Source organism: Rhipicephalus microplus, chromosome 6 (assembly GCF_043290135.1).
Source record: "Rhipicephalus microplus isolate Deutch F79 chromosome 6, USDA_Rmic, whole genome shotgun sequence".
NCBI lineage: Eukaryota > Metazoa > Arthropoda > Arachnida > Ixodida > Ixodidae > Rhipicephalus > Rhipicephalus microplus.
In genome coordinates, this window is record NC_134705.1 from 8,809,652 (window position 1) to 8,837,221 (window position 27,570).

The 27,570-nt window shown below is 47.9% G+C and overlaps 1 protein-coding gene and 1 non-coding gene across 2 annotated transcripts in view; both read right to left on the minus strand.

Annotated features, from left to right (window-relative positions):
* Positions 1-467: 467 nt before the first annotated feature.
* LOC142764738 (uncharacterized) overlaps positions 468-27,570 on the minus strand; it is a 62,568-nt gene continuing 35,465 nt past the window's right edge. Inside the window, exons 4-5 of the mRNA XM_075865267.1 lie at positions 10,316-10,451; positions 468-1,467 (exon numbers count right to left, since the gene is read on the minus strand). Coding sequence (XP_075721382.1) covers positions 10,425-10,451 — 27 coding nt within the window. The 3' untranslated portion in view covers positions 468-1,467; positions 10,316-10,424. The remainder of the gene's footprint in view (positions 1,468-10,315; positions 10,452-27,570) is intronic.
* LOC142766568 (U4 spliceosomal RNA) lies at positions 5,821-5,957 on the minus strand. Its single transcript, XR_012884589.1, has one exon. It is a non-coding gene; the product is annotated as a U4 spliceosomal RNA (small nuclear RNA).

The window sequence follows — 27,570 nt, forward strand, 5'->3', positions numbered from 1 at the left end:
AACCCTTGGGTGGTGCCAAATATTGTACATAAATACAAATCGTCTTTTGTATTGCCTCCTTTTTCATCAATTTCGTCACAAGAAACATTTTCAAAATATGCCCCAGGGAGGCTCGGCCTCTCCAACTACTTTGGATGCTTAGTATCACCTGTAGGCACCTTGCAAACAGAGAGGCAGGCTTCCAAAACAAAACTGTCTATTAGCAAAAAGGCAAAGTGAGATCGGATCAACATACATGACTCCTCGGTCATTATAAGAACTTTTTCTTGAAATTCCATTTCAAGGTATTCGAAAAATATTTTAAAACATTGTATTGCATTGGCACACATGCTTCACTACTGAAATTCACTTCGCACTTTGGATTTTGCTATTCCCATAGCTAAAGAAAAGCATGTGCTTTCAATGCTAAGATACTAAGGAATAAAAAAAAGTTGTAAATAACTTTTGCCAACAAACCTCTGCACTTGTAGAACGTCGATCCTTTTAAAAGAAACATCCAAATGCCTCTCGATGTAGTACCTTTTGTAGACAACCTTCAAAGCATAGTTCGCAACTGCAACTGTTTGTCACCAGCCAATGAAAAATATTTTGATATGTCAGGTTCTCGCCCTCAGACAATCTGTGCCTCATTCCAAGCCTCTCCCTCGACAACACTTGTGCAACGAAGACTCCACGAAGATGCTCGTGCAATGAAGACTCCATGAAGACGCCCAAGTGCTGCAATCAGCATATGTTGCTCATCGCTGGACAATCGTCGATGGCAGCACAAATGCACACAGTGACTTCATGTAAACCCAGGCAACACTCGGCTTCACATCGACACTGCAGTGGCTCGGAGCTGAGAGTATGTTGAAGTGAATAGGTGCACTCTTGCCTTCAATGTGTACTCATGAGCAGGTTCATTATCGCTGTGTGCCATACTTCTTCAGAACTGGCCATCAGAGGATCGCCAACCAGTTGCGTACACTGCTCGTGCACAGACATAAACAGAACGAAGGCCAGCCCATACTGAACACTTTAAAATTCACCTCCTTCAGCATCACTTCAAGATCGAGTGCGCCCAAAAAACAACTGACTACCGCACAGGCACTCTCATGCTACATAATGCTCTCTACCCACCAGCAACTGCAGTTGTCCAAAAGGTAGAGCTGTATGTCCAACATGCATTCTGTGCTATCCTCCCACGTGTGTAAGAATTTAGCAGGACTTTGCTTTTGGAACTTCATTTGCAAGTCAATGACTTCCCTGCTCATGAAGATGCAGATACTGCAATCAAAGGTGTCCTCGGAAGGAGCGTCTGCCAGTGAGCATGGCTCAGTTTTGCGCTTCTCTTGCTGAAGGCCTTCCTAGCAGGCGATGCCTACTGATACCCGCTTCTATGCGGAAGCACACCGTGTGCCTTATCCCTGATGGGCACTAGGGGGTGAAGAATAGCCGCTGTCACTTTCTCCTCTTCAACAACAAATCCTGCACAAAATAAAAAAAGGAGTAGAATCGAGCTTCAGTTTTTTGCAGCAGCTTTGGGAACAGAAATTATGCGGTTTTGGAGCAGCTTTGGAGCAGTAAAAAGCGAATTTCGGAGCAGCTGTGGAGCAACAAAAGGTGAGTTTTGGAGCAGATTCCTTGGACCACAACACTGTTAATTCAAATTTTTGCTTTCTGGTTAACACATAACATTTCATTGGGTTTTACTAGGTGCTGATCAAGCTACCAGACTTACTCGAAATTCATATATATTAAAGCTTACATCAAAGGTGAAAGTGCAGCGATTCAAAGAAAAAACATGAACAGCGTTCCGGACAGCTACTAGAAGTCAAAGGAAGAAAAAATTAGTGTTAAAATGTTGCAATGTACAAAATCTGATTAAAACACCACATACAACATGAACAGCAACTCAAGACTAGGAATGAGCTACTATGTATTAAAACTCGTCTTCATACTAAAGCCATGGGGCTCTATAAAATTAAATGTAAAAACTTATCTTTTGGTCATTGAAATGCCACTACCGACATGAGAACCACGGGTAAATTTAGATGCACTCGACGCGCCATTGCTAGGCAATTAAATGAAAATTTTTTATTACGATAGGAATTATATGGACACTCAATGGGTTCTCGCCGTCGCCACCACGCTTCGCATAAACTACAAGCTGGTACCATTCCCCGCACATCGTACGTTTGACCCGCACTTTGAATTGCACAAGCTGGAGTGATGAGCGCTGCTCAAGCCGAGATTAATGGAGGCAGCCAACCTTTGTCGCTCAGAGGGCACACGCTTTAGCGTCCCACCGCGTATTGGAACTGCTGTCAAATACTCAAGCAGGAAGGAGACACAGCACCCATCTTGAACGAGCATGAAAAGAAGCTGGGGAAAAAAGGGTCGCTCAAGCAGCAGCCGTGAGCTTTGATTCTAATGAAGAGTGAGGTTACGAGAGCTGGCGCACGCAATATCAGTAAGCATCATCGCACATTGACTCGCACACTGTATTATGTGGTGCGGTCTTAACAGGAATGAATTGCGTGATAAGAGCATTTCTCCCTGGAGTGGACGTACTTGTTCTATTGCACCAGCATTTTGTATAGTTGTGAGTGTCGTTATGTCAGATCCAAGAGAGTTAGCTGTCAGCCTTCGTATAACCATAGGGTCGTGAAGTGGACGAAGGCAGCAGTCGCTGTTTTCATGAGTGAACTTTTTATTTGGGCTAACCTGTGCCAGTAAAATGAAACGTCACTCTACAAGCTGCAGACTGATATCACCAACATAGAGCGTCGCCGTCGATAATCTGCCACCAAATAAAGTGCGGCAGCATTTATACATGTGTTATCGAAAATTCCAGCATTATTGCTAGCCACCATGTAAGTTCCAGAACAAGCTGCAGTGTACCCATCGTGCGCGTAATCTCATCGGACGGTTCTAAGATTATCTAGAAAGTCACAAATCATTCGGGCACCGTTTGCGCAAGGCAGCGTTACACGCATAATGGTAAGAAAGGAGTGTGTGCGGCATCACCATTACAACATTACAAATTGTTGCTGTTGCAGTCATCAGTGAGACTGATTTTTAATTTTTCTTTCAGTTTATATGGCAAAAAGCTCACCCCACTGTCGCCGAGCAACCACCAAGCACAGCACGCGCTCGGTGGTTGTCTCGGCATCAGTGCGGCGAGTATTTTTTATAGCTTGTAAAACACTTTCGCTGTTAAAACATACATAGAGTCGCATAGTGAGGTATGCACACAAACGCCACCTTAACAAGAATCATGAATTGCCTTCACGTGGCGCAAGGCTGATGCATTATCCGAAATACGATGCTTGATATGAATGCGGAATTTTTTATAGACATGATTACGCTCTTTGTGTAGCACACACGTGAACTCAATGAATGATAGAGCTCTCAACTAAATATGAAGTTGCATGTGCAAATTTCCGTTTAGGCGCCGCTTGGCGCAGCACATCAGATTGGCGCAGCATGGGACAATCAGCGCAGCACTTCTATTCCTGGAGATGCACTTACATCACCAAGGGAAAAGAAAGCTCACAAAAGAAAACAGTGGTAGCTGTTGCAGTTATTCACCAGTTAAACAGTGCATTTCACATCATTCAGAAGAGCTAGACAGAAGTGGCAGATGCATTCGTGCTACAATTGCTACACGAGTGCAGAGTGGGACGTTGTCACTAAGGCATACCATTACCAGGTTTTCTTAGCCGATGACAGAAAAAGCACTTGCAACGATTTTCACTGAAGCCAAGTCTAGAGTTCCCTACTGTATGGGGTTGGTTAGTGCATCCCCCATCTAACAGCGAAGGGTTTGTGTGAAGTTGGATCGAGGACCATTGTCGCTTTGGTTGAGCAGCATCTGACTGTGTTGCTGCGCTGCGGACTCCTCTGGAACTAGGGCTATGGCTTGGTTGCCATCTACGAGAACTAACAATACTTCAGTATGAAGCTCTAAGTCTTGGTTAAAGTTGAGACCTGTTGTCTTTGTGCCTCACTTATGATTATCAGGAAAAAGTGATGAAAAATTATTTAGACACAAATTCTAACCTCTAATGCGTGACACCGCGTACAGTCATCAATCAAGTCAATGACAATGCTCAAGTCAAAGTACAAATCTCCGCAACGACGCCTACAGAGGCGTAGACACTACCAGAGAATGACCACATATACCCATATAGTGAATGGGGGGGGGGGGTACCGTCACTGTAGCTCAGTAGATAGACCATCGGACACGTTATTCGAAGGTCCCAGCTTCAGATCCTGCTAGCGGCAAGTTATCTGTTCACCCACTTTTTTTGTTCACATTTACATTACAATTACTGCTAACAGCAGCTATACTTTGGTTGGCATTGTCTGTTAATCCTGATAAATATTCTGCGTACCAAACACTAGCCCTTATAATTTCCACTTTTTTTTCATCCATAGCAAAGGTCTCGTTCTGCCAGAGTTGATACCTTCAGGTGGTATGGGAGGAAATATTGGTCAGCTGCCATCTCATAATACAGTCGACGACCGATTCCCTGGATGCCCGAAATTCCGGACATGGCCAAGCCTGCTTTCCTGGACTCATCCCCGACACCATTATGTTCCTCATAAAGTCAATGTATTGAAATGTCCGAAATTCTGGACACTTAAACCCTTTGCTATCTGATTTTCCAGACTTTTTACCGCTAGCCGCGGACTACAAATTGCCACCAAACGCCACTGATTTCATTGTTTGGCCTAAAACTTTACTCGGCATTGCAGGTGCGGCCAAGTGCGGCCAGCAGCACCACGCCTACAGCACCGTGGCTGCCGCACTCTCGAAACCGCACTTTGCTGCAACCTAGCGCATACCAATTCATTGCCAGCCATAGCCCAGTCAAACCACTGTGTTCGTTCACGTGTTTTTCTGTCAGCTATATGGTAGATTGTGTGCTGCAGCACGGTATCTTCAGCGTTCACATTTCCCGAGCATTCGCATTTGCTGAGTTTTTAGCTGTTTGGTGCTGCCTTTTTTCAAGCGAATTCGCCGTTAAAAGCGACCGCACCAACTGCTCCTTCATCTTTGTCCACGTCTTCAAAGCGCACAAATCTACCTCATAGGATTACAATGAAAAAGAAAGCCGCCATCATCAAACAAATTCAAAACGGCCAAGTCACAGGCAGAGGTTGGTAAGGAGTGCAGACTTTCTAAGCAAACTGTTTCGGAATTTATGCAGAACAAGGCAAAGATTTTGGAACTGAGTGCGAAGTCAACCAGGGCTGCAAAGAAGAATCCAGGTCAGGGTGTTTACCCGAAGCTCGAGGAAGTGCTCCTTGTGTGGCTCAATATCACAATCAGCAAGAAAATCCCGGTGTCACGTGACATCCTGAAGCAAACGGTGGAGGTTTTTGGGCGCCAGATGAACGAGAAGGATTTCAAGTTCAGTGATGGATGGCTTTGCAATTGAGGGAGTCACAATGACTAGAAATTCAAGATCTGTAGGGAAAGCGGTGCCGTCAACAATTCCGTAGTCGCCAAATATCGGAATGGAAGGCTGCAGTTCTTGCTCCAGTAGTTTTTATCAGACTTTATTTTCAACTGCAACGGAACAGGACTGTTTTAGAAGCTCCTGTCAAAGAAAATGCTTGCATTTGCTGGTGACCCCTGCTACGGCGGAAACAATAGCAAGAAGTGGCTCCCTGTCTTCGTTCGCAGGAACATGTCAGGCAGTGAGAAGCTTCCGTAGCTTGCGATAGGGAAGTTGAAGCATCAAAGATGTTTCAAGAAGGCAGCAACTCTGCCTGTTCTCTACGAAGCCAACAAGAAGGCAGGGTGACCCAGCAGCTATTCCAAGCGTATGCCCGCAAGCTGGACAGAAGGTTCGAGCAGTAACACCCAAAAGTGCTGCTTTTTGTGAACAAAAAAGTTTTCAACTAAAAATAGCCGCTCCTCAGTTGCCACTTCATTGGATGCGACACTGCCTCTGCGCACAACTGCGCTGCGCGTGGCCACATCAACAACCTAAAGGCTGTAAAGATTGAATTTATGCCACCAAGCACCACATAAATCCTGCAGCCGATGGACCAAGGCATGATTTGCAACTTGAAGCATTTTTATAAGTCACGCATGCTCAGCTGCTTGTTGCTGTGCTCCGCCAGTGGGAAAAGCTACGCTGTTGACCTCAGGTCTGAGCATGACATGCTTGCAGACTCATAAAAGGCGGTTACGTAAGAGACTCTTCGTAACTGTTTTTGCAATGCAGGCTTCACATTCGACGCTCGATGCTAAGAAAGCTGTCTCACCTAAAAAAGACAGCGTGTGTGACGAACTTCTGTTTGTGGACATTGCCTTCGATGATCTGCGTGCTGCTGACGTTTCAATTCTAGCCGGCATAACCTTTGAGGGCTTCGCCGACACTCAGTAGGACTTCGAACTGAGTGGGAGATTGATGGCTGACGAAATCATTTGTCAAGTAACGGAGGATTCCGACGACTCTGACACCGAGTTTGAAGAGGCAGCACCTACACAGCCAACGAGCTCGGAGTGGACGCTAGCACTGATGACGCTGTCATCGTTGTACAGTGGCAGCATGACGTTAACCGAAATCGAGGCAGGCATGATTGCGGGCCAGCAGATTGCCCTGCAAAAGATAATCAGAAACTTTTTGGGGGCCAAAGTGTTGACCAATGAGATTGCGCGGGCCACATCGAGTTATTTTTACATATCTTTTTTAACACAAATGGCATTTTTCAGAGCCACCGAAACAATACATTCGCTGGATTGCAATGAAAATCTTGTACCCCTATCATTGCCTTCTCTGTCAGCGAAAAATACCTGTGAAAAAATAGGCAGATACCACGTACAGAAGGAATTGATGATATGCGAAGAACGAATGAGAAATGTTGATATGTCACTTTAATATCAGCACAAGGTTACAAGGGGGAGGTAAATAATGCCGTACATGACTTCCGTGTCATAATTATCATGTTTGAATGTGTTATTTTCCTTTGTCATCTATTCACGTCACGTGATACCAAATTTAGTATATTTGGAGCTAGCAAAATGGTCGCGAGCATGCTATGAGCATGGTATGTTGTCATGTTCTTACATGACACGCGTGTCAGGATAATTATGTTTGAGCCAGTCTTATATTTCGTCCCCCATTGAGGTCACGTAACGCCGAATTCGGTATATGCGGAGCTAGCAAAACGGCCGCGAGCGCATCATGAAGGACCCGACATACTCCAATGTAGCGTTCATGCACGTGCACGCTGAGCACAGCGACGCAATGTTAGCAAAACTCAAGCACTCTATAGTCTGACGCTAGGCGTGAGCGGCGTCCGTCGGCGCTTCCTAACGACAAATGGCGCGAAATGCGACATGCTCCATCTCACGCCAATGCGCTTTCTTTTTTTGTGACGGAGAGATGCCGAATGCCCTGAAACGCGCATGGGTCAAATAAACGCAATGCCGCGTGCGCCTGCGAGTATATGGCAGGACCGGCGCCTGGCGCGCAATGCCGTCGTGACGCGACGAATTGAACGCCGGCAAGAACGCGCACTGCGTCACGTCGAAATGTATTGGCGCTTTGACTGTGGCATGTACTCATGTTTTCACATGACACGCATCTCATGATTATCATCTTTGCACAAGTCACATACCATCGTCATCCATTGGGGTCAAATGATACCAAATTTGGCATATGTGAAGCTAGCGAAACGGCCGCGAGCGCATTATCAATGTGGCATGCAGTCATGTTGCTACATGACACGCATGTCGTGATTATCCTGTTCACATGAGTCATTTACCTATGTCGTCCGTTCGCGTCACGTAATACCGAGTTTGGTAGTTGTGCAGCTAGCGAACTGGCCGCGAGCACATCATGAGCGTAGCATATAGTCATGTTGTTACATGACACGCATCTCATGTTTATCATGTTTGCACCAGTATCATACCTTCGTCATCTGTTCCCGTCCCGTAATACCACATTTGGTATAAGTGATTCTAGCGAAGCGGCTGCAAGCGCGTCATGAGTGTGGCATGTAGTCATGTTGTTACATGACACGCATCTCATGATTATCATGTTTGCATCAGTGACATACTTTCGTCATCCATTTACGAAGTGTAATACCAAATTTGGTATATGTGACCCTATCGAAACGGCCATGAGCGCATCATGAGCGTGGCATGTAGTCATGTTGTTACATGACCTGCATGTCATGATTTTCTTGTTAGGGTCTGTCACTTGTGTTCCCCATGCCATCATGCCATACCATACCGCGGGCGGGCGGGCTGGCGGGCTGGCGGGCAGGCAGGCAGGCAGGCAGGCAGGCAGGCAGGCAGAGAGACAGAGACAGATAGACAGAGAGACAGATGCAGGCAGAGAGACAGACACAGATAGACAAAGAGACGGACGGAAGGACGGATGGACGGACGGACGGACAGATAGATAGATAGATAGATAGATAGATAGATAGATAGATAGATAGATAGATAGATAGATAGATAGATAGATAGATAGATAGATAGATAGATAGATAGATAGATAGATAGATAGATAGATAGATAGATAGATAGATAGATAGATAGATAGATAGATAGATAGATAGATAGATAGATAGATAGATAGATAGATAGATAGATAGATAGATAGATAGATAGATAGATAGATAGATAGATAGATAGATAGATAGATAGATAGATACGCTCAAAGTCGCCGAAGTTCGCTAAGAAATGCTTCGCATTTAAAAGGTGCACTTTTGCGTGCATTCGTTTTCCCGGACTGCCACATTTTTTGGATGTCCTCGCAATCCTTTGAGGGTCAGGTAAATCAGTCGTCTACTGTAAGATCACAAGCTACCTGATGCAAACAGGCAGAAAGAAAAAAATTGGCCCCGTATCTGCATTAAACCTGCAAATGTCGTCGAAAGAAAATAGTCTTGCGTGTGAAGAGAGTGAACAAGACATTTATTTTATGTTCCGCATAAGAAAATCGGTGGATGATATTCTGGAGGCACTGCGTTAGAATGCCTCGAGCGTGCAGCGGAGGCGAACGAGCCCATCAAGGTACGTCACACGTGAGACAGAAGCGCCATCTGGCAGTTGTCTTAGAAAACAAAACGCGTGGCTTTGAGATGGGTGTGCGCGCCCAACTCAGAGGTTATGAGGTGTAGAACGCAAGGCAACGGGTAGGTGCAACCACCATTTCGTTTTAGCAAAGCGCTGGCAATAATCGCTTTTCCGTCGAAGCGTTGCATGGTCAGTGCAGCGTGATAAGCGCTACGGTCCTTAAAATTACTTATGTATGCTTTTTCTAGTAAGAGACGCACATGCAGAATGTATACGTGTTGTTATGGGACCCCAGACATGCGCAATAATTGCTTTTTAATGGACAATTGCACAAGCACGAACGGTCAACCTTGAGCAACATAGGTGGGCGCTGCGGACGGGGTTGACCGTTTCAAGTACCCGATGTCGCTAAGAGTGGATAAACAGACAAATGTACAGACAGGCAGGCAGACAGGCCAAAATGTTTGCGTCAAAGGTCCTTAAGAAAGACTATCATCTTTAAAAGAACCGTAGCACATCCACGAAGTGAATGATGATGAATGGGGCGAAGCTTCGCAGGCTCACAGCACAGTCGTCCATCCGTGTGTCAGTCCACTCTCCAATCAATCTAAACCACATGCAATGTGCGCGTGTAGTTGAGATTGCTTCAGCCACCTAGTGATCACTTCATGTACTGCAACAATGCAGTTCCATCTAATAAACATTGTGAAAGTAAGAGGTGGCTACAACAATGCAGTACGGAGGAGAACTGAGCCACAGTGCAAGAAGCTCCTACATTCGCAGTCATCAACTACTAGTAGCAATAACCCTACCGGGTATAAGTCTACACACACACCCCATAATGTGGACTAGAGAGCATTACTGCCTCTGTAGCTCGCTAGCTATCAAAGCATCCAACACATTATTCAAAGTCCGCAGGCTGGTTGCCTGCCCATGGCAAGTTATCTTTTCGTAACTTGTCTTCTTTCCCATTTGCATTACATATACTACGTCCTCTGTACTTTCCTTGCTATCGCTGCCTCTTAGTTCTCATTATTGGTGTGTCTAACAAAGAAAATAAAGCCTTGATTTTTACCAATGTACATGGTAGGCAATTTAAATATTATTACACTTAGCTCGTGCCAAGGGTAAGGAAAACCTATTTTTGACGTACCAATTTGTCAATGCTGAAAATTAAAAATGAAAAATTTTGCAACATCGAAAAACTAGTGCACGTGAAAGTTGCCCACATTTTTTTCCTCAAAGAAAATCGCAGAAGTTAGCAAAAAAGAAAACAACACTCACTCTTTTGCAAGCAGAGTCAAGTTGTCAATATCTTGGCCATAAGAATATGTTGCGTCTAATCAGAGGGTAGGCTCAGTGAGGACATACAGGACTTTCGACGTCATCCGACTCACATTTCGAAGCTGATAAGGCATTTCTGAAAGGAAAGAAAAAGAATAAGGTTTCTTTTTCATTTCAATTAAATGAAAGGCTTCGTAGAGAAGAACTCCACTCCAATCACAACCACACATCGTATCCAGGCTAAAATTTGCCTTTGATGGAATAAACTAAAGAAGGTTCGCTATGGTACAAGGCAAGCAGTTCAAGACTAACTCCTAACAGCACTGAACCGCGAGAAACAAGGCACGCTTTAATGGTCCAGAGTTTATAGTGAGCATATAATAATGTTGCACACATATGCCGTGGAATTACATAAAGTGTTAAGACAAGTAAATTAGTCATGATTATTGCACCCTTCATAATAAGGCAGCAATAACAGACAATAATTCAATTTACAGGAACATGTCACAATTTGAAGGATGCAACAATCTAGCAATCATGCACCCACATCCAGCGGATCCTCAAAAACCTTTGTTTCACATTACCTCACATTGTTTCACTAGCTAAAGTACATCAGAGATATATGATGAAACAAGCGCCAATAAGTACAAAGACGCAAAAAGAACACAGGATGAGCGCTTTTTGTGGGCGTAAATTCATCATGAACTTACCAACATGCCCTAGTGGCAGCCATCCTAGATACAACTAGATAAACCAGAAAATTTTTGACAAGTGCCAGTACAGTCAACATCCGATTTCATGAACGCTCGAAATTCTGGACATGCTTGACTTCTTGGACGCATCTGTGGCATCGTCAAGTTCCCCATAAAGTCGGTGTATTTGTCCGAAATTTTGGGTGTTTATAGCTTTTGCCATCTGATTTTCTGGACTTTTTATTGCTAATCGCAGACTCGCTGTCACTATCGATGCGACCATTTTGGTTTTCGTACTCTCGAAACCGAAAATGCCGCAATCCAGCGTACGCCAATCTGTTGCAAGCCGTAGCTTAGTCAAACCTGTGGCCAAAGCCACATGGTCAGCATGGTGCTGTGCCTGTGCTCCGAGTGGGAAAAGCTATGCTGTTGAGCTATGGTCTTCTGTAGGCATGTGCACGGACTCATGGAAGGCTGTTATGCCTAGAAGGCCTTTACGCAATAGACCTTCTTTAACTGTTTTCACATGAAGTACTTGACGCCTATACGGCCGTCTCACGTGAAGTAGACAATGTGTGCGAAGAACTTCAACCCCCGGACGTTGCCTTCGACCTACTACATGCTGCCGGTGTTTCTATTCCAGCCAGGATAACCCTAAAGGGCTTTGCCAACGCTGACAAAGACCTCGAGCTGTGTGCGCATTGACCAATAACTAAGCCATTCATCAAGTTATGCAGGAGTCTGACGACTCTGCCATCGAGATTGAAGAGGCAGCGCCTACACAGCCAACAAGCTTGGAGTTTCGAGTAATCACACCAAGTACAGCGACAGCACGACTTTAGCTGAAATTGAGGCAGACATCATCGCGGGCAAGTGGAATGCCGTGCAAACAAAAATAAGCTACTTTTTTTCGCCTAAGAGATTAGAAATGCAGTGATGCCGGCCACATAAATTTTTTTTCTTTCTTACATTATACATATAGCTCTGAAATATCTCTATAATGGAAGGAAGAAGTATAAACGGTTCTTTTCAGAGCCACCCAAACGATGCATTTGCTGAATTGCAATGAGAATCCTGTACTTCTGCCATGACCGCCTCTGTCAGCAAAACATATCCATTAATAAAGTGTGTATACTTGAATTCGTTTTTGCGAACTGTCTGATTTTTTTTAACGTTCTCGCGATCTTTTGAGGGTCCGGGAAATTGGAAGTCCACTGTATTATCCTAATTTTCATTGTTATGATGAGGAGAACAAAAGGCTGGAAGGTGCATCATTCACAAAGCTAAGAAAACTGCATGAAGCTGAAGAATATAGTGGTGTGTAAATTGCTTACGGTCTGACTTTCAAGGCTCTGAACCCAAGTTAACTAAAGCAAAAAAGTGCTGCGCTTGCTCTGAAGATATTTAACCCCTTCTTGTCGTCAGCTTTGATAAATAAAGATGAAACTTTGCATTTGGTCCTTGGCAATGAAACAGCAAATTTCACTGACTTAAATTGTAAATTAGTCGATCAATGTGAATGTGATAACTCCTAGCACAGGCTGCAGGCTGAAAAAATGAGTGGCGAGAGCCAAAGTGCAATGATATCAGCTGCAATGTCTGAACGAGTTTGTTAGCTGGCTTCTTTACTGGAGGGACCAAAATGCGCAAACAGGTGCTCTCACAAAGACACCCACATAGTTTTATGGCAATACTACGTATGCCCTGATGGAAGCGCCTCGATACTGCTCGCAAGAACTCGACTTTGGATGCGTCCTCTCAAGTGACATTTTAATCGACTCACTTGAGGCTCGCTTTAGAAGATACAGGTGAGTGGGTGATTGACACGATTTATCATGTTGATAACTCAAGTGTTCGAAGTTTAGGCTAAGGTACGCCTACAAAATGCGCCCAATCCTCAGGAGACACTCGAGGGCAAATGCTGAATTGAACAAGCCACGACAGGACACGGCTGCGCTGGTTTGCAATGTGGCTGCCTACTGTGCACATGCAGCTTTCAAGCAACAACAATGATGATTGATATTGTTACGGGAGGGCACACAGAGAAATGAGGTTACAGCTAAGATATATTTGCACGATGCCAAGCCTAAGCCAAGATGACAAGGCAGAGCGTGCCCCACATCCCAGAATCATGTCGTCTTTCTCACTGTCTGTCTTGATTCTTCAGAGTGATGTAGTCTTGTAACATGACCCCCGGATGCAGAAGCACCGTCTCGGTGCTTTCTATGATGTTGTGAAGTGGTAGAGCTTCAGTCGGGAGACATGAATAAATTATGCAGACATTATAGATGACGACTTCAGCGGAGCTACCTCATAGGTAACGTTGGTCACCTGGCGCAAGACGCAGTAGGGTCCTGAGTACTGTGAAAGCAGCTCCTCAGAGAGACCAACATGCCGAGTCGGTGTCCACAGCAATACAAGGGAACCCGGGACAAAGAAGACGTCTCGATGATGTGTGTCGTAAGGTTCCTTCTATTCCACTTGTGATGCTAAGAGGAACTTCAGAGCAACTTCTCGTGCTTTGTGAGCTCTGGTGATAGTGTCACGGGCGTATTCAGTCGGCGAATCGACAGCTGTCAGAAAGATGGTGCCGAAAGGTGGAGTTGGGTCGCAACCACATAAGAGATAGAATGGTGAAAACCCAGCGGTATCGTGGCGTGAGGAATTGTATGCAAATGTGATAAATGGCAATGCAACAATGCAACTATGCAACGTCCCAGTCTAGGTGGTCAGAGGAGACGTACATGGAGAGCATGTCAGTTAAAGTCCAGTTGAATAGTTCAGTAAGCCCATTAGTTTGTGGATGGTAGGCCGTCGTAAATTTATGTTTGGTTTCGCAAGAGCGAAGCAGGTCGTCAATAACTCGTGAGAGGATATAGCGTCCACGATCTGTGAGGAGTTGGCATGGAGCACAATGATGGAGGATGACATCCTACAGAAGAAAATCGGCAACATCTGTGGCACAGCTGGTTGGCAAAGCCCAAGTGATGGCGTACCAGGTTGTATGATCTGTAGCGACAGCTATCCATTTGTTTCCGGCGGTAGACTGATGGAACGGGCGTACGAGATGAAGACCAACTCGAAAGAAGGGGTCAATAAAAATATCAAGTGGCTGGAGGAGTCCGACAAGACTCATAGGGTTTTTTTTCGATGTTGGCACTGGTCGCATGGGACGACGAAGTGGTGCACGGAGCAATGAAGCCTGGGCCAGTAAAATCAACGCTGCACGTGGTCGTAAGTCCGAGAGAGACCAAGGTGACCGGTGGTGGGGGCGTCATGGAGCTGGGCGATAACACTCGAACGTAGGTGAGAAGGCACCACAAGGAGCAGTTTGCGCCCAATTATGTTGACATTGTAGCGGTACAAGGTGCCCTCTTTAAATACCAACAGTCGAGTAGACGGATGGGGCGTTGTAGAGTTCAGTTTCTCAATAATATCACGCAAGACGGGATCTCGGCGCTGTTCATCACGGATGTTGCTCAAAGCAGAGAGAGAGAGCACACATGGCGGCGCTTCATCTAAAGTTTCAGGAGGGTCCACTGGATGATGGGACAAGCAGTCAGCGTCATGGTGCAAACGGCCAGATTCGTAAGACACTGAGTAGTCATATTCTTGGAGCCGTAGTGCCCAGCGACCAAGACGCCCAGTGGGATCCTTTAACGACGAGAGCCAGCAGAGGGCATGGTGATCAGTTGTGACAGTGAAACGACGACCATGTAAGTAGAACCGAAATTTGCCAACCGCCCAAACTAGAGCAAATCATTCCCGTTCAGTGATAGAGTAGCTCCGCTCGGCCGCAGAGAGCAGACGGCTGGCATATGAGAAAACGTGGGCGCAGCCGCATTGATGCTAGACCAAAACAACCCAAATTCTATGGCTGCTGTCATCAGTGCGGACTTCTGTCGGAGAGACATGTCAAAATGGGCCAGAATAGGTGGTATTGTGAGCAACGCAATGAGGTTGGAGAACGCCGAAACCTGCAAAGTGCTCCAAGAGAATGAAACATCCTTCAACAAGTCCGTAAGAGGTCGTGCCACGTCCGCAAAATTGTTTACAAAATGTCGGAAGTAAGAGCATAGACCTAAAAAGCTTCAGACTTCCTTAGTGCTGGTCAGGACGGGGAAGTTTTGCACAGCTCGAACTTCATCAGGATCAGGGCAAACGCCAGAGGAGTCCACAAGATGGCCTAACATGGTTATTTGCTGGCGTCCGAAGTGGCACTTCGATGAGTTAAGTTGCAGTCCTGCGTTACGAAAAACAGAAAGGATGGAGGAAAGGCGGTCAAGGTGTGTTTCAAAGGTCGAGAAAAACACAATGACGCCGTCGAGGTAACATAGACAAATTGACCACTTGAACCCGTGCAAGAGAGTTTCCATCATTCGTTCGAAGGTGGCTGGAGCATTGCATATTCCGAACGGCATGACCTTAAACTGGTAAAGACCATCAGGAGTCACAAAAGCAGTCTTCTTACGATCCATGTCATCGACAGCAATTTGCCAGTACCCTGAGCGAAGGTCGATGGAGGAAAAATACTTAGCGCCATGAAGGCCATCCAGGGCGTCGTCAATGCGCGGTAGCAGGTAGATGTCTTTCTTAGTGATCCGGTTCAAATGTCGGTAGCCGACGCAAAATTGCCAGCTGTTGTCCTTTTTCTTTAAAAGAACAACCGGGGAAGCCCATGGACTGGAAGATAGCTCAACTATGTCTTTGGCGAGCATCTTTTCGACTTCTTTTTGAATGATCTGATGCTCTGCAGGAGAAACGCGGTACGGTCGTCGATGTACCGGAGATGCATCGCCAATGTTAATACGGTGTTTCACAATGCTGGTTAGACCTAGAGGCGGTCACAGAAGTCGAATACGTCAAAGTACGATTCCAAGACGTGACGAAGCACGTCAGTTTGCTGTGGCAAAAGGTCCACCGCGATCATTTTTTCCACATTAGAAGATGGACTCTTTGTCGAAGAACAGGCTTGCGTGCAGTTGCGGCGACGCACATCGTTGGGATATAAAGCTGAGATGACGCAATCCTCGAGGGTGTCAGCATGGCGAGCGCTATTCCACACGAAGCACTTGCGGACACAGAGCAAAGTTCAGCGAAGGGATGCAAGCACGGTTTTCCCGTAACGTAATAATAATGTGCGGAAAAGTAACACTGCGAGTCAGAAGGACGGATGTAATGGGCGTGAGCATGTAGTCTCCATCAGGTACAGGTGGCGACGCTGTTACGGTGATGCAGGTAACTGTGTGCGGTGACGAACGGGCATGTTCAGAAGAGCAGAAACGAACTTGGGGCAGACTGGGCGTATCAGGCATACAGGGCAGGTCGAGTTGCACCGTGCTAGCTGAACAGTCAGGGCCGAATGGGCGGACAGTCTAGACCAAAGATAACATCATTGGTGCAGTTGATGAGAACAGTGAAGAGGACGTAAGTTTGATGTCCGGCTATAATAACGCGTGCTGTACAGATACCAACGACGGCAGTAGCACTGCCATCAGCAACACGAACACATCGTGAAAGGGCTGGAGTCAAGACTTTCTTTAAGCGGTCATGAATGTGTGAGCTCATAACAGAAATTTGGGTGCCAGTGTCAACTAAAGCTTTAACAGTTAAACCATCCACTTTTACATCAAGCAAGTTCTGGTTGGTCGGGAGGGTCAACAGAGGAATTGTAGGGCAAGTCGAAGCAGCAGCGTCACCTCCAAGAGCTGCACCAAATAGTTTCCCAAAGCAAACCACCGGGCGAAGGACGGGGATGGGGAACGGGGTGGCGGAGGAGACCGCGAGAATCTACGTTGTGGTGAAGGCGAGTGGTTATACTGGGCATTGGTCGTGGCGGTCATGTCGTAATGAGCTGAGTCATCGCGGCGTGTCGGTTCTTGGCCAGAAGGGCGGGCTGATATGTCGAAGTTCGTGAAGTTTGGGTTTTTGAGCGAGGGCGACATCCACGTGCTTCGGCAATGACGCGAAATGCGTCCCACTAATTCGCAACGGAAGCGAATTGGCCTGTCATCAGGCGTCCTCCATGCGTTTAGTTCTCGGTTACGTGGAGCAGGACGCCGGTAGTGCTGACGTGTGTTCAAGGTAGGCGTATGGACATCGGGTGAGTGCACAGAACAAATCGACTGAAGGCCCGCGTTTGCCAATTCTTGGCGCACAACGCTCAGTATGAGAGATATGGTGGGCTGAGGATCGTTCGGCGCAGGACCCTCAAAGGTGCTGGTGACATCGCTTCGATTTCGCATCTAACGACCCTCGTAATGTCCGCAGAAAGTGGATTGGGCTGGGTCTCAAAACGGGGGTCCTCACAAGTTGATGTTGCTACGGTGTCAGGAAGACGGGTGAAGTGGTGGGTAATGCGACACCTTTTAGCGTCTTGGAAGCGTCGGCACTCCTTAATGACGTCTTGAACTGTCGAACAGCCTTTAAATACAAGAAGGCTAAAGGCATCATCAGCGATGCCCTTGAGTACGTGTGTAACCTTGTCGGCTTCGGTCATGGACTTAGCTTTATGGCAGAGGGTCAAGATATCTTGAATATGGGCCAGGTAAGACTCCATGGATGTCTGGACATGGTTACCAAGCTCTTTCTTAGCGGCCTGCCTGCACCCGGCAGATTGACCGAACAACTCCCACAACTTCGTCTTACAGACGTCCCAGCTGGTGAGCTCTTCCGCGTTATTGTTGAACCACGCCTTGGCCGTGCCTTTCAAGTAAAAGATAAGGTTTGCCAGCATCATGATTGGGTCCCATCTGTGGTTTTCACTCACAAGCTCGTAGAGCTGAAGCCACTCATCGTCGTCTTCGCCATCAGGGCCCAAAAAGTTGCCAGGATCGCGGGGTGGAGTGGTCACAGTGATCATAGGTGCAGTGGGCGCCATTTATGCGCGAGGCATGGCTGTTGGCGCAGCATCCCTGTCGGTAGACGTTGCAACTTGGTGTCCGCTGCGAAGCTCCGTCGTGCTTTGCTACCCCGCACCTCCACCAAATTGTTACTGGAGGGCACACAGAGAAACGAGGTTACAGCTAAAACATATTTGCACGACGCCAAGCCTAAGCCGAGATGACAAGCCAGAGCGTGCCCCACATCCCAGAATCACGTCGTCTTTCTCGCTGTCTGTCTTGATTCTTCAGCGTGACGTAGTCTTGTAACAGTATGTGGAGTTTACCATCCCAAAATCACCTTATGATTATAAGAGACACCGAAGTGGAGGGCTCCCAAAGTTTTGACCACCTGGGGTTCTTTAACGTGCGCCTAAATTTGAGCACACGGGCATACAGCGTTTTCACCTCCATCGAAAATGCTGCTGCCACAGCCGGGATTCGATCCCTCGACCTGCAGGTCAGCAGCCGAGTACCTTAGCCACTAGACAACTGCGACGGGGAGCAAGCAACAACCATGTTAAGGCATACAAACACACATGGAATGAGAGCTGGAAGAAAGTGACCATATGAAAATGAACAGCATCAGTCCATGTAAACTGAAGTTCTCACAGCCGGCTGCTGTTTTTGACAGCATCACTAAAGCCCCCCCCCCTTTCGTGCCGGTCATTGACTGTGGCTTCCTTGTGTTTTTATGCATTTATTGAACGGTATCGAAGAATTGGATGCTTGTGCAGATAGCTGGCCACACTCCAGACTTGGTAATCAAAAATGTATTGTTGCCATGAATAAAGTGTTCAATAGCTACACGTCTCTGAGAAATGATGCACTCAGCAAAAAGAAATCAAATGAACAGAAAAGAAAACTAAGTTACCGCCCCGTTGAGGTAAACTGAAGCGATCACAGTCATTTGTTCGTCATATTAGAAGTGCCCCCCAAAATAAATATAAACATGCCAAGTGCATACAACTATGTTACTTGAAAACACTGAATAGAGTTTACTTATAGTAAAACCTCAATATTGCATACTTGCTGGGAACGCGGCATAACCATGCACTCAATGTACTGCGCATAGGGCTCCAGCTTAAGAATTTTCATCTCCTGACGTGCGTATTTCATCTGACGTATCGTCGCTGCCGACAAAGGTATAAATACAGTGCCACAGCAAAAAGTACTGACTAAAATGTCGGCCACAAATCCATATCCTTGTTTTTGCCAAAGCCCAGTAAAGAATCTCGCACTTTCACACAACTGTCCAATAGCAAACAGTGGCGACGCAAAGGAGTGTATCAAAACTGCTGCGGGATATGGGATAGACAGCGTAGTATGGCCACAGAAAAAACGTAATCGGCTGTGCACAATAGATTCTGCACCACGGCCTGCTTTTAGGCAAAAACTGGGTATTATTTCTATTTTTTGTCTCTCTCTCGAAGCAGTCGGTTCGCAGAGAGTCAATCGTTTTCAGGCTAGTTGTGTCCACTGACTTACGTGTGTTTTGGCTGCATCTTAAAAGCATCCAGTATGGTGACAACAGCGCTATGCTTGCTGAACCGTGCGCGTGCTAGCATCAGTAAGCCTTCTCGGTTCTTGTGACCTTCATAGCTAAACGCCGTCACAGCAAGCTGCTTGTGTTTCTGCGAAGCTGTCCACGTGTCTACACAGTCTCGCAAAACGGTACAGATTATTCTGGAACCTACGCCACCACCAGCGATAACGCTAGAACATTCGATGGCAAGAGTATAAATGCCGATGCGCTTCGCCGCTTGTCAGTAGTTGATCGACGGCCGACGCTCCATTCACCGCTATCAGTTCAAGACTGCTACTGTAATTGGACTTTCCGTTTACCGGGCACAGTTCCGCCCAAATAAAGAGTTAAATTCCAAGGCAAAGTCTCTTGTCTTCGGCCACGTCACGACCCCGTGAGATCTGGTGGAGGTGCTGCTTCTTTGATGTTCCGGACGCCCCCTTCAAGCCGTGACCCCAGCCCAAGCGGCAAAGAAGACACGGACGCTAACCCTGAACAGCGAACAAGCCGCAGGCAGAGGAGACTACAACCAGAGTACGGGCCCCTTCCTGAAGCAGCCAGGCAGACCCGGATCCCGACATCAACTACTGCCACCATGACCGCCCTCGTGCAGCCTGCACCACTCCTGCTCCGGCAACCCAAAGAGCCGCCAACTTTCCGCGGTTCGCCACTGGAAGACCCGGAAAGCTGGATCGAAAGGTTCGACCGCGTCGCCACCTTCAATGACTGGACAGACGATGACAAGCTCCGGCATTTGTATTTCGCCTTAGAAGATGCTGCTCGAACCTGGTTTGAGAATCAAGAGCGAAGCCTTACAACGTGGAACGTCTTTCACGCCAGGTTCCTCACTACTTTCGCAAGTGTGGTGTGCAAGGAGAAGGCCGCAGCTCTTCTTAAAACCCGCATGCAGATGCCAAAAGAAAACGTGGCGCAATTCACGGAAGATATGATTAAACTTTTCCGCCACGCTGACTTCGACATGTTCAAGGAGTAGAAGGTCCGTCTGCTCATGCAAGGAGTAAAGCAGGAACTCTTCGCCGGGCTGATCAGAAACCCGCCCAAAGACGGTCGCCGAATTCATTTCAGAAGCATCTACGATAGAGAAGATGCTCGAGATGGGCACGCGGCAATATAACCGTGGCTTCTCGTCTACAAGCTACGCCGCCATTCAAGCGCTTGGAACCACCGACTTGCGGGAGACGATCCGAGCGATCGTGTAAGAAGAGCTGTGAAAATTACTTCCTTCAGCGCAGCCTCACGTAGAATCCATCGCTGACGTCGTACGCCAGGAGATCCAGCAATCGCTGGGCATCTCTCAGCCTCAAGAGCCTTAGCTGCAAGCCATGAACTATGCTGCTGCAGCCCGCCGCCACACCCCTCCTCCACGCGCACGCCAAGACACTGCCCCATCGCACTTCCTTCGCCAGATGCCACCGCCGCCACCACCCCCACCGACGTCCTACCGTTGCCCAGCGGGCCAGCGCAGTGCGCCGAGGAAGACTGACGTCTGGCGCACCCCTGACCACCACCCGCTCTGCTACCACTGCGGCGAGGCCGGACACACATACCGCCGTTGCCGGTACCGACAGATGGGACTGCGTGGCTTCGCCGTCAATGCACCGCATCCACAGCCAGGAGAACGGCCACGTGACATCGCCGACTACCTGACAGGAACTCAATGGACACCACGAAGTCCTTTCCGTTCGCCATCGCCCAGCCGCCGCATGTCACCGCACCCCCAGCAGTACTCTGGCCCAACGCGGGGCCGGTCTCCTAGCCCGTATCCGGGAAACTAAGGGCAGCAACCGATGGAGGTGCGGTTGCTGTGCGACGAACTACCGAAGATCCTCCTCCGACGACGACGACGCGACGGAGCTTTCCAAACACAACGCCAACCAGGCAAAGCCCTGACGACGAAAGCTCACTTACCGAAGGTGGCCTGACGACGCAACATGAAAGCAGCGGAACAAGCCAACGCAGCCGTAACCCGACGCCACGCCCTAACTTTAATGCGAGACGGCGAACTAGCGACCTCGTTCGTATCGACGGCCACAGTGTGACCGCTCTCGTCCATACTGGAGCCTACTACTCCGTCATCAGTGGGCCGTTCGCCGCGAAGTTAAAGAAAGTTAGGACAGCTTGGGAAGGCCCTGAATACCGCACAGCCGGAGGTCATCTCGTGATGCCTGCAGGAATCTGCACAGTGAGAGTCACCATTAACGGCCGTATTTATCTTACAGACTTTGTAGTCCTACAGCGTTGCTCGAGAGATGTCATCCTTCGCATGGACTTCTTATGCCTCCATGGTGCTGTCATCAGTCTAAAAACAAAGTCGATAACGTTATCCACAGATGAAGCGCTAACGCCGCGCACGCCGTCAGGAAACCATGCTTTGAATGTGCTGGAAGAACAAGTCACCAGTCCGCCTCGCTCAAGCGTCATTATTCAGTCGGCGCTCCTAAATCATCTGACTTGGAAAGCGTCGTTAAAGGCAGTCAGCATCTGTTGGTCACCCGAAATATTTGCGTCACAAAAGGAATTGCAGAGCTACGGGGAGGCAAAGCAACGGTTATGCTCACGAATTTAAGCAATGAGTATAAACATGTGAACAAAGGCACAACGGTCGCATACATCGAAGAAATTGTCAAAGCCACCAGTGCTTTTCACCCTCGCCGATTCTGCGGAACCTGCTCAGAGGAACCAAGCACCTCCCATAGCTTTCGATGTCAATCCCAGATTTTTGAACCATAAGCAAGAACAGCTCAAGGCCCTGCTCCTGCAATATGAAGATTGCTTTTCGTGGTCATCAAAAATCAGGCAGACCCCAATCACGAAACATCGCATCATAACCGAAGAAAATGCAAGACCACTCCGTCAGAGTCCGTACATGGTTTCGACGCGAGAACGTGAGGCCATGAAGAGACAAGTTGATTAAATGCTGCGGGATGACATTATCCAGCCGTCCAAGAGTCCATGGGCAACCTCCGTGGTATTAGTGAAGAAAAAGAATGGGACCCTACGTTTCTGCGTCGATTATCGCCGCCTGAACAAAATCAAAAGAAAGGACGTGTATCCTCTCCCACGAATAGACGACGCACTTGATCGGCTCCATAAAGCCAAGTACTTTTCGTCAATGGACCTCAAGACTGGCTATTGGCAAATCGAAGTCGACGAAAGAGACCGAGAGAAGACGGCGTTTATAACACCAGACGGCCTCTTCGAGTTTAAGGTGATGCCCTTCGGCCTTTGCTCAGCGCCTGCAACTTTTCAACGCGTTATGGATACAGTACTGGCAGGATTGAAGTGGCAGACTTGCCTTGTGTACTTGGACGACGCCATTATGTTTTCCTCGAGTTTCGATGAGCATCTTCGGCGTCTTGAAGCTGTACTTCAAGCCATCAAGACGTCCGGACTCACACTGAAGCCAGAAAAGTACAGATTTGCGTACGAGGAGCTCTTGTTTCTGGGCACGTTATTAGCAAGTCTGGAGTTTGTCCTGATCCTCGGAAAACAGCCACCATCGCCGATTTCCAACCGCCCACTGACAAGAAGGCGGTGCGCCGATTTCTGGGCCTGTGCGCCTATTATAGGTGGTTCGTGAAAAACTTCGCCCGCATCGCCGATTCTCTCACTAACCTTACCAAGGCCTACGTAGAGTTCCAGTGGGAAACGCCGCAGGAACACGCTTTCCAGGAGCTTAAACATCGCCTCCAGACGCCTCCGTTACTTGCCCATTTCGACGAATTAGCCGAGATAGAAATACACACTGACACAAGCAGCGTAGCTCTTGGCGCCGTTCTTGTGCAGAGGGCTGACGGACTTGAAAGGGTTATTAGTTACGCCAGCCGATCGCTATCCAAAGCACAAGCCAATTATTCCACAACAGAACAGCAGTGCCTCACCATCATCTAGGCTACGTCGAAATTTTGCCCCTACCTCTACGGCAGGCGCTTCAAAGTTGTGAGCGACCACCACGCCTTGTGCTGGCTAGCCCCCTTGAAGGACCCTTCAGGTCGCCTCGCACGATGGAGCCTGAGACTTCCAGAATATGACCTTACTGTCATTTACAAGTTCGGCAAAAAACACTCCGACGCAGACTGTCTCTCTCGTGCACCTGTCGACCAACCACTATCCGACGACCCAGATGTCGACTACTTCTTCGGAACGATAACTACCGACGACTTCGCTGAACGACAGCGGGCCGACCCGGAACTAAAGACCCTAATAGAATACCTCGAAGGCCCGACCGCCGAAGTCCCGAAGATATTCAAGCACGCACTTGCGTCGTTCTTCCTGCGAAACGGTCTTCTACAAAAGAAAACTTTTCACCGCTTCGAGCTAAGTACCTCCTTGTGGTGCCCTCAGCTCTGCGACCAGAACTCTTGCAGGCCCTGCACGACGATCCGACGGCAGGGCACCTCAATGTTTCTCGCACGCTCGCAAGTATACAAGAAAGGTACTACTGGCCACGTCTTACCACCGACGTCACTCGTTATGTGAGGACATTCCGGGACTATCAGCGACGCAAGACATTGCCAACAAGGCCAGCGGGACTTCTGCAGCCAATTGAACCACCTTGCCGACCTTTCCAGCAGATTTGTATGGACCTACTGGGGCCGTTCCCGACGTCGGCTTTCGGAAACAAGTGGATCGTGGTAGCTACCGATTACCTCACCTGCTACGCCAAGATAAAAACCCTGCCAAAAGGCAGTGCATCCGAGGTAGCTAAGTTTTTCGTCGAAAATATCGTCCTACGTCACGGTGCCCCGGAGGTCCTTATCACCAACAGAGGAACAGCATTTACTGCAGACTTTACTCAAGCTATCTTGGCATAAAGCCAGACAAACCACCGCCGGACGACAGCGTACCAACCACAGACCAACGACCTCACCGAGCGGCTTAACAAGACGATCGCCGACATGCTGTCAATGTACGTCGATGTCGAACACAAAAAGTGGGACGCCATTCTTCCGTACGTGACCTTCGCATACAACACGGCAGTGCAGGAGACGACGAAGATATCTTCATACCAATTGGTTTACGGAAGGAGCCCGGCAACGACGCTCGATGCAATGTTACCTAACGTCACCGACGAAGAAAACCTTGATGTAAGTGAGTACCTGCAACGCGCCGAAGAAGCCCGACAACTCGCGCGTCTCCGTATCAAGAATCAACAGACGACCGACAGCCGTCGTTACAATCTTCGACGACGCTTCGTGGAATACCAGCCCAGTGAACGTGTTTGGGTGTGGACACCGATACGCCGACGTGGACTCGGTGAAAAGCTTCTGCGATGGTACTTCGGACCGTACAGGGTGGTTCGACGTCTCGGCCCACTTGATTACGAGGTTGTCCCCGACGGGATCACGAACTCTCAACGATGCCAATCGCGACCTGAAGTCGTCCATGTCGCGCGCCTCAAGCCGTTTCATGCGCGTTAACAAACTAAAACAGTGTTTTTTTGTATTAATATTGTATCGTAATTTATTCATTGTACTTTCTTGCATTATTGTTGTACCTTCATCTTTAGTTAAAGCATCGGGACAATGCCTTTTTCAGAGGAGGGCAATGCCACGTTCCATTTCCCAAGTTTTGTTATCGTCCCAAAACACTACACGATTCTTAGCGCAAACCGCGCCTGCAGTTTTCGAGAAGCTTCCGGACTGTAGTAGATCATTTCGATAAGATCACGCCCATTGTGCGAACGGTCCAGATTATTCTGGAACCTACGCCACCGCCAGCGATAACGCTAGAACATTCGACGGCAAGAGTATAAATGCCGACGCGCTTACCCGCTTGTCACTAGTTGATCGACGGCCGACGCTCCGTTCGCCGCTATCAGTTCAAGACTGCTACTGTAATCGGACGTTCCGTTTACTGGGCACAGGTTCGCCCAAATAAACAGTTAAATTCCAACGCAAAGTCTCCTGTCTTCGGCCACGTCACGACCCCGTGACAATATGACGAGTTGCTTGAAGTTTGCAAGCTTTTCCTTGATATTTTCCTAATTTCAGCCTGCAGTAACTTTTCCCGACTGACGTGCAGCTGAGGATTTAAGTTTGCGCTACTCACCATCAAAAGTTCTCGAACACAGAAAAAAAGACATGATACAGATATATTCATAGCTCGAAATTAACTTCATTTTGCCGTATAAATTCATTACAAAAATAACTTATCGCAATTTGCACTTCACTGGAAACGGATACGATGCACATAGGCCCTATGTGAAATGATGCAAACTGACCACAACATGTGCTCGGGTGCAATTGTGCGATGGTGATGACAATGCATCTGACCCTCCGCTGGGAGTGCCATTGCCACAAATGTGTTTTTAGTTTTATATGCGAATATAGTGTATAGATAATTTTTTGTTACTGTTTTCAGTTTCCTTTGGCTTTTCTTTTTCTGCCCCCTCCTTCCTCCCGATTTTTCTTCTAGCCAAGCTCTTGTGTTACTTTGTTCTCCACTGTACTCCTGTTAGCAAACTGATGAACATAGAGGATACAAAAGGATGGAATAGCTTGAGGGTCCCAGTTGTTACTGCTGTTAGGAGGTTCATCTACAAAGAACTTTCTTCTCCCCCTTTCTTATTGCTTTGAATTTAGGAGGGAGTCTTGAAAGCTTTTTGCTGTGCCATATAGCTGCTCCTTTGTCCACCTAAAGACTAAGGGGTGAAGAAGATACTAGCTGTATGTGCTGGCCTTTTTTATCCCACTTATGTTGCTTCTTTCCTGCACATCGCGGTTTGCTTTCAGTCTGCATCAGGAGGTATTCTCTCTCTTATTTTTTTTTTCAGTACCTCTGTAGTGACAAAGATGGGCACAGCCAGAACAACGACGAAGACGATGGCTGAGGCTCGTGCTGCTGCTGCTGCTAAGGCGACTGACTGCTATCTCGCTGCTGTCCTCTTCACAGGCACATTAAATGATTGCCTTACCTGGGTGTCTAAAAGTATTTTTACGTTTGGTGGAGAGTGCTGGTTTCCTCAACCTGAATTTACGTTCCCGGACTCTACATCAACCACCCGGCTAACCAATGCCAGAAGACATGACCCAGCCACCTGCAGTCCTAATCCCATCTGTAACCTGAACCAGAACGGCACAGCGGCGAGATCCAGTGATTTTCGACCTGACCAACAACAGAGACGCTGAAGACTGGCTGTCTCAGTACGAAGTGGTAAGCGCTCACGATAAGTTGGATGACACAGCCAAGCACGGTTACCTTAATTTCTATCTCACGGGTGTGGCACAGCTGTGGTATAAAGCTGAAATTCCCTCTTGGTCAACCTTCAGGACACACTTTGTAAAAGTCTTCGGTCTACCCACTGTTCGCAAGCTCCGCCCCAAACAGTGCTGGCGCGATCACGCACAGCACTCTGGTGAGACCTTCACCTTGTATATTGAGGATGTTCTGGGCCTCTACCGTCGCATCGATCTCGTCATGTCCGACACTGACAAAATACGGCACATCATGAAAGATATCGAGGACGGTGCCTTTTACATGCTTGTTGCAAAAAACCCCCGGACTGTCGCCCAGCTGCTTCACCACTGTCAGAGTTGGAACGAGCTGCGGAGAGACCGCTTTTCTACGCGGGTTCCAAACCTCGACACAAGCTCCACGTCTGCGTTGACCATTGGCGCAGTTTCCTCTGAACAAACCTGGATAATGCAGCAAATCCAGCAGTTCGTCTGAAAAGTGGCGCACCAATTGTCTCTTGTGCCCTACGTTCTGATGCTCTGCCTCCCACATACCACCCTTCGCCTATCTCCGACCTCTGACTTATGCTAAGGCCGCAAGTCGATCATTGTCATCGCTACTACCCGTCACGGATCCTTCTCGACAGCCCCGTCCCCTCTAGGCAGCGAGTCCACCTATCCGTGCACACCCACCTCCTTTTCGTCACCCCACACCGCCTAAGCCTTGGAGCACTCCGGAAAACAGGCCGATTTTCTACGTTTGCTATCTCCCTGGCCATGTAGCACGCTACTGCCATCGTCGTGATTACAACCTCTGGTGAGGCGCTGGTGAGGCCAGTTACAGCTCCAATCGTCTCAAGCTACCACAGTCGTCTTCGTTCCCCCGCACGTCAAATGAGTCGCCGCCACGTCCCCGCAGCTTCAACAGAAAACGATTGCTCTTACCACGGCGTCGTTCTGT